The sequence below is a fragment of the Phyllobates terribilis genome, unplaced genomic scaffold, assembly GCF_046119375.1.
Source record: "Phyllobates terribilis strain yellow unplaced genomic scaffold, ASM4611937v1 Scaffold_13__5_contigs__length_258822181, whole genome shotgun sequence".
Taxonomy (NCBI): Eukaryota; Metazoa; Chordata; class Amphibia; order Anura; family Dendrobatidae; genus Phyllobates; species Phyllobates terribilis.
Window position 1 is genome coordinate 110294832 of NW_027362773.1, and position 7523 is coordinate 110302354.

Genomic DNA, 7523 nt, shown 5'->3' on the forward strand with positions numbered 1-7523 from the left:
GATGATTTTTGTGTGATTTTGTTGTCAGCACATTCAACTTTGTACAGAACAAAGTATTCAATGAGAATATTTCATTCATTCAGATCTAGGATGGGTTATTTGAGTGTTTCCTTTATTTTTTTGAGCAGTGTATATACAAGTAGTAAGAGCACCTAGCCTAATACACAGATATGGTATCAAAATTAAGCTTAGGCCATGTTCTCATGCAGCATTTTTTATGTCCTGTAGTCAAAGTCTATTTTGACTTTTTAGTGGTGTTTTTGGATGCAGATGACATGTGTGCTTTGGCTACAGCGCATGTTTAAAAACAAACAGCATAAACTGAATTTTTTTTTAAATTCTAAAGTCAAATTAGAAAACCGCAAAAAGGCAATGGTACTCGCCAGACAAGGTATCAAGAAAAACGCACACCAGGACGCAGCCGGCCCCCTTTTGTAAGAAGGAGGTAACAGGTGAAGAAAGCTGATGAACAATCGCTCTCATCCCCTCTCACTGGAGGAGCGACTGCCTAGCACTAAAACTGCACACAGATGAAACTTGCAATAGGGTGCAATTCACACACACGCGGCACCGTGCCTGGTCAGCATCCTATTACACGTCCCTCCTATTCGATTAGGCGGGATGCCCGGCACCCTATCCGTGCATCGCAGAGGTGCAAAGCCCGCATTCATAAGGTCATGAATTGACATGCTGTACGTTTCAAATTCAGTCAGGAATAAAAACAAGCCGAGTGCATGAGATTTAATTTGCATAAAAAGCAAAAAAAAAAAAAAACACTAAAAACGCTGCTTGTGAACACAGCCTTAGTGTATGTGCATATGACATTTTTCAGGTGGATGTAGAAAATGAACATAATGCACAGCAATGTAAAAACGACATTGCTGCGCAGGTGTTCAGTGTTCGGAAACTTTGAAGAGGTTAGAAGCCAAAACCGCTCTCCATTAGGCTATGTTCACACATTTGAGTTTTTGCTGCGTTTTTTTTGCTACTTTTTTTATGCTCGATTTGGAAAACTGCTGTATTTTTGCAAGTTGCAACACGTCACTTCTTTCAGTATATTTTTTCAGCGTTTTTTCACCCATAGAAAGCAATGAGTAAGTGCAAAAACACAGCAAAAAAAAAAAAAACACGCAGGTATCAAGTTTTGCTGCTGTTTGGTGCCAAAACCTCAAGAAGTTACATCATGGTTTTTCTTATACATGCTGATAAAAGTTTAGTACATAAGAGACAAAAGTACCTGACAAAAACGGCTTTTTCTAAGCAGCTTCTTCACTGCAAAGAGAGCAGTTTTTGCCTGCAGAAAAAAAACGCAGCAAAAACGCAGTGTGTAAACATAGCCTTATAGTGTAAAATGAAGAGAAAATATGCAGGTGGATCCACTTCAGGTAAAAAACGATAGAGATTAGAGAGAGACAGAACCCAGAGGAAACCCACGCAAACACGGGGAGAACATACAGACTCCTTGCAGTTGTTGTCCTTGGTGGGATCTAGACCCAGCACTTCATAAAAGACCACGGCCAGATCTGGTACAAGTCACTCCCTGCGTCTTCCATAGACGTCTCCCCGGCCACCATGCTTTACACACATTTTGTAATGAAAACCACTGACATGGACAAACATGTTTAAATATGTTTTAATTATTCAATAAGTTTCTTAGACTTAAAAAACCTCCTCAGGTAGACGACCTGCCACGTGGCGAGAGCGACAAGACAAAACATGGAGAAGGCGCTGAAGTAGAGGACGCGCAAACTGGTCGACTCTGGGAAGAAGAAAAAAAATAAAAAGTTAGCGATGTATCCAAGTGGTGTGAACAGCTTCCCAATACTTGTCATCCTCCTATCCATCCTCTAGCAGGTATGAAGAATCTGGTGTAGGATCAGATCAGGATGGAGATGTGACAGCAATGAATAGATATAGAAGACGACCCCGAGCTCCAGCGTCTCGGGCCCTTATAATATTAATATCCCTTATCGATATCCGTTTATGATATCCATGGGTTTATTCACTAAGGCCGAGTTCCCACGTCGATTTGCATCCAGAAAATAGAACCAGCTAAGGAGAGGACATTGCAAAAAATCTGCACGTTGCTGAAAATTTTCCAAAAAAACACACACACACACACACACACACACACACACGTAACATAGGAGGATTATTGCTGCAGACATGCACTGTGTGAACTTACTCTTTCAGGAAAATGGGCCTTAAACTGTGTAAAATACATAAAAATAAACTGAAGCAATGGCTCCAGGTGGCTGCTGATTTCTGACAGCTTCAAGGGAAGACTCAGATTGGCCACAGTAGTGACTGGTCCTGATAATGTGACATCATCGGTATCTGAGGAGCGGCGGGGAGGAGGTGCTGGACCTGAGGAGGAGGTGCGTCTGCTGAGTTTCTTATTTTACTTTATACAGTTTGGGGCTCACTTTACTGAAAGTGGACATCCCCTTTAAGCCTCATTCATACATCCGTGTAAGCGTGGACTGACCACAGGTCTCCTAACCTGACAGCCTCATGTATTCCTATTACTCAGACTTCTGAATTAGGCTTTATATCTGCACAGAGCAAAGGTAACACCTACAGTACAGACCAAAAGTTTGGACACACCTCTCATTTAAAGATTTTTCTGTATTTTCATGACTTTGAAAATTGTACATTCACACTGAAGGCATCAAAACTATGAATTAACACATGTGGAATTATATACTTAACAAAAAAGTGTGAAACAACTGAAAATATGTCATATTCTAGGTTCTTCAAAGTAGCCACCTTTTGCTTTGATGACTGCTTTGCACACTCTTGGCATTCTCTTGATGAGCTTCAAGAGGTAGTCACCGGAAATGGTCTTCCAACAATCTTGAAGGAGTTCCCAGAGATGCTTAGCACTTGTTGGCCCTTTGCCTTCACTCTGCGGTCCAGCTCACCCCAAACCATCTCGATTGGGTTCAGGTTTGGTGACTGTGGAGGCCAGGTCATCTGGCGTAGCACCCCATCACTCTCCTTCTTGGTCAAATAGCCCTTACACAGCGTGGAGGTGTGTTTGCGGTCATTGTCCTGTTGAAAAATAAATGATGGTCCAACTAAACGCAAACCGGATGGAATAGCATGCCGCTGCAAGATGCTGTGGTAGCCATGCTGGTTCAGTATGCCTTCAATTTTGAATAAATCCCCAACAGTGTCACCAGCAAAGCCCCCCCACACCATCACACCTCCTCCTCCATGCTTCACGGTGGGAACCAGGCATGTAGAGTCCATCCGTTCACCTTTTCTGCGTCGCACAAAGACACGGTGGTTGGAACCAAAGATCTCAAATTTGGACTCATTAGACCAGTGGAAATCTGTGCTTTGGTCTGATGTCCATTCCTTGTGTTCTTTAGCCCAAACAAGTCTCTTCTGCTTGTTGCCTGTCCTTAGCTGTGGTTTCCTAGCAGCTATTTCACCATGAAGGCCTGCTGCACAAAGTCTCCTCTTAACAGTTGTTGTAGAGATGTGTCCGCTGCTAGAACTCTGTGTGGCATTGACCTGGTCTCTAATCTGAGCTGCTGTTAACCTGCGATTTCTGAGGCTGGTGACTCGGATAAACTTATCCTCAGAAGCAGAGGTGACTCTTGGTCTTCCGTTCCTGGGGCGGTCCTCATGTGAGCCAGTTTCTTTGTAGCGCTTGATGGTTTTTGCAACTGCACTTGGGGACACATTCAAAGTTTGCCCAATATTTCGCATTGACTGACCTTCATTTCATAAAGTAATGATGGCCACTCATTTTTCTTTACTTAGAATTTGTATTATGGAAAGAAAAAAGCAGCTAACAATCTATTCAGTAGGACTATCAGCTGTGTATCCACCTGACTTCAGCACAACACAACTGATGGTCCCAACACCATCTATAAGGCAAGAAATCCCACTTATTAAACCTGACAGGGCACACCTGTGAAGTGAAAACCATTTCCGGTGACTACCTCTTGAAGCTCATCAAGAGAATGCCAAGAGTGTGAAAAGCAGTCATCAAAGCAAAAGGTGGCTACTTTGAAGAACCTAGAATATAAGACATATTTTCAGTTGTTTCACACTTTTTTGTTAAGTATATAATTCCACATGTGTTAATTCATAGTTTTGATGCCTTCAGTGTGAATGTACAATTTTCTAAGTCATGACAATACAGAAAAATCTTTAAATGAGAAGGTGTGTCCAAACTTTTGGTCTGTACTGTATGTGTATGACAAAAACATCCCCGACATCAGAAAAAGCTGACTCCGGACAGTTAAAGGGGTGATAAGTTACTGATCATGGGGGGGATCCAACCACTGGTATTCCACACTGATCAGCAGAACGGGACACTTATCCCCATCACTCCATTCATTCCCTACAGGGCTACCGAGTGCTACGATCAGCTTTTCTCGATGCTCCTATAGAGAATGAATGAAGTGTGACGAGCTTCAAGGATGCAGACGAGAGACCGCCACGCTGATGCAGCGCCTCTTCATTTACTCACCATTCGTATCCCTCATTTCTTCTTCTCTTTTCTTCATGTAAGAAAAATCCTTGACGATGGAGTCAGACAAGTCCTCCAGGCGTCTGAGCTCCACCTCCAGGGGCTTCAGCTTTTCTGCCTTAGCCAACTAAAGAAAGACAGAGACGACCATTAAGCTTCTACGCGGCAAGAAGAGAAGCCAGAACCTGCAGATTTAGGGATGGCCGGTCCCGTCCGCTCCACAGCGCCCCCTATCTCAGCTTCCAACCTGGGTGTATGGACGTAGCACAGCCAAACCTGAATCTCCACGTCTGGGGCGGAGCAGACATTGTGAGGAACGTGGGACGCTCAGCAGACACTTACATCTTCATAATTCTTTGCTTCCACGCCATGTTTAACATTGAGGACAATCAGCTGCTCTGGAGACCGCGACGAATCTGCGGGGGGAGGGGAGAGAAAAAAAAAACAGCTGTAAAATACATCAATGGGGTATAAAGTCCTTCTCCATATATTCTAAAACTGACCAGAGGAGGCGCTGTTCTCAAAGCACACTTCATATACATCATAATCGTCGGTAGTGAAGGCGAATTTGCCCTTTTTCGCTTCTTCTTTGGAAAACAGGATGTGTCCGACCGAGTCTGTGACCTGCAAGAGGCGACGAGCGCAGCAAAAGTGAGAAAATGCTGTAAGAAGAGAATCTGGAGACCCCGTCCGGCCCCCCAACACTGAGGAAATCAGCACCTTCTGCCCAGCAGCCATTGTCTGTGGCCACCAGTGGGCGACGGAGGAGGATGCTGTCATAGGGGCTGTAAGAAAAGCTCTGGCCACCAGGGGGTGAAGGAGGATACTGTCATAGGGGCTGTAAGAAAAGCTCTGGCCACCAGGGGGCGACGGAGGAGGATGCTGTCATAGGGGCTGTAAGAAAAGCTCTGGCCACCAGGGCACGCTGCCCCCACCGATGCATTCCCTACCGGAGGTGTCTCTTGGCTTTTTCCGGTCCTATAGAGGATGGATGGAGTGGCGGTCTGGTGCCATCTTATCTCCCGCTCTACCAATCCCAGCACTTGGACACCCACCCATCAGTAAGTCATCACTGGACATCCCCTTTAAGAGACTTTAATGCCAGGATATAACCAGTCCAACAAGACTTCCATCCTCACCCAGCGATGACCTGACAGACTTGGCGCTGTTTACATTTCCATCTGCCATGGAAAAAGGGGCGATGTGATGACAAAGGAGGGACAACAGTGCCTGAGCAGTCAGTCATTAAAGGGGTTCTCCAACTTAGAGGGAAAAATTATTTTTTTTTCTTACTTAAATGCATTAAATTGGGGTCAAATATAATTTTTCATTTCAGATTTTGCAAGCTCTTGGTTTCCCTGCAGCAATCAGTGAGCTGAGAAGAACTCAGGAAAAAAGATAAAAGAATGAGCTCACTGACAGATTCTCAGTTGACTCATCTGCAGCCTGCAATAACGCAGAGGCCCCAATAAGTAAAGAAGGTGGAGGAGCCCTGTAAAAGTCATAGCTAAAGAGCTCCATGACTATGAGGGTCCACAGGGACACGGAAGGTGGGTTTCCCCCTGGGTCTGGGGGACACGTCACTTACTCTCAGGTGTGTGACGGCTCCGGGCAGCTCCGCCACCTCGTACTCCCCGGTTACCAGCACATCCTTATGGATCTCTTCCTTCAGGCATTTCTTGCCGTCTGCGGGGAGGTAGAAGGAGATGGCGGCGGTACCGGGCAGCAGAACACAGGAGCCGACGAGCAGCAGCAACGACAAACCGGCCATGACTGAAGGAAGCTGCATCCGGGTATAAGGGGGCGGGGTTAGATGCCGGGGAGATAGGGGCGGGGCCAGCACGGGAGATGCTTCCTCTGGGCCAATAGGCGCAGACAAATGTAGTGAAGAAGGTCACGTGAGTGTAGGTTTACTTGTTTTTGGCTGAGGCGAGCTGCGATGTGTGAGGACGTGGGGCGGGGGCGGGACTATGAAGGAGGCGGAGCTGTGGGCGGGGCTGGAGACTCTCGGAGCACATGCGCATTCAGCAGAGTCGAGCGTGCGTTTGTTCGGGGGATAGTGATAACTTGCTTAGCTTACCTCTGAGACATCCGTAGCTATTGAGGACAAGGTTCTGAAATGTCTATAGGACTAAGGGAAATATGAATCTAGCTTTCGCTATTTACTGCCATTCTCCAGCTGTTGGGTGGGGCACCTAGCAATTCGCCCCCACTCCCTCAAATCAGTAGCAAGTTGCCCCCAGTGATATGGATGTCACCAGGGGCGTAACGATAAGAGGGTGCGACCGGGCCCATGTGGGAAGACATTATACCAGGAGGGGGCCCAGGATGGGGGACATTATACCAGGATGGGGGACATTATACCAGGATGGGGGACATTATACCAGGAAGGGGCCCAGGTTAGAGGACATTCTACCAGAAGGGGGCATTATAATAGGGAGGGGCATTATACCAGGAGAAGGCCCGGGATGGAGGGGGCATTATAATAGGAAGGGGCATTATACCAAGAGGGGGCCCGGAATGGAGGGGGCATTATAATAGGAAGGGGCTTTATACCAAGAGGGGGCCCAGGATGGAGGGGGCATTATAATAGGAAGGGGCATTATACCAGGAGGGGGCCCAGGATGGAGGAGGCATTATACCAGGAAGGGGCCCAGGTTAGAGGACATTCTACCAGGAGGAGGCCCAGGATGAAGGACATTATACCAGGAGGGGGCATTATAATAGGGAGGGGCATTATACCAGGAGGGGGCCCAGGATGGAGGGGGCATTATAATAGGGAGGGGCATTATACCAGGAGGAGGCCCAGGATGGAGGGGGCATTATAATAGGAAGGGGCATTATACCAAGAGGGGGCCCAGGATGGAGGGGGCATTATAATATGGCGAGGCATTATACCAGGAGGAGGCCCAGGATGGAGGGGGTATTATAATAGGAAGGGGCATTATACCAAGAGGGGGCCCAGGATGGAGGGGGCATTATAATAGGAAGGGGCATTATACCAGGAGGGGGCCCAGGATGGAGGAGGCATTAT

General features: G+C 46.7%; 1 protein-coding gene across 1 annotated transcript; it reads right to left on the reverse strand.

Annotated features, from left to right (window-relative positions):
- Nucleotides 1-1621: 1621 nt before the first annotated feature.
- LOC141173871 (transmembrane emp24 domain-containing protein 10-like) lies at nucleotides 1622-6320 on the reverse strand. Its single transcript, XM_073658391.1, has 5 exons — nucleotides 6078-6320; nucleotides 4993-5113; nucleotides 4832-4905; nucleotides 4490-4616; nucleotides 1622-1759 (listed from the first exon to the last, which is right to left on the reverse strand). Exons 1-5 carry the CDS (start codon nucleotides 6276-6278, stop codon nucleotides 1638-1640), a joined length of 645 nt encoding a protein of 214 aa, XP_073514492.1. The 5' UTR covers nucleotides 6279-6320; the 3' UTR covers nucleotides 1622-1637.
- Between the last annotated feature and the right edge of the window lie 1203 nt (nucleotides 6321-7523).

What these genes read in the sequence shown, in the direction of transcription:
- LOC141173871 (XM_073658391.1), bottom strand. Translation starts at nt 6,278, where the DNA reads ATGCAGCTTCCTTCAGTCATGGCCGGTTTGTCGTTGCTGCTGCTCGTC. An exon ending in GAGCCGTCACACACCTGAGA is followed by an intron (nt 5,114 to 6,077) that starts GTAAGTGACGTG and finishes CGCCTCTTGCAG; the next exon opens with GTCACAGACTCGGTCGGACA. An exon ending in TGAGAACAGCGCCTCCTCTG is followed by an intron (nt 4,906 to 4,992) that starts GTCAGTTTTAGA and finishes CTCCCCCCGCAG; the next exon opens with ATTCGTCGCGGTCTCCAGAG.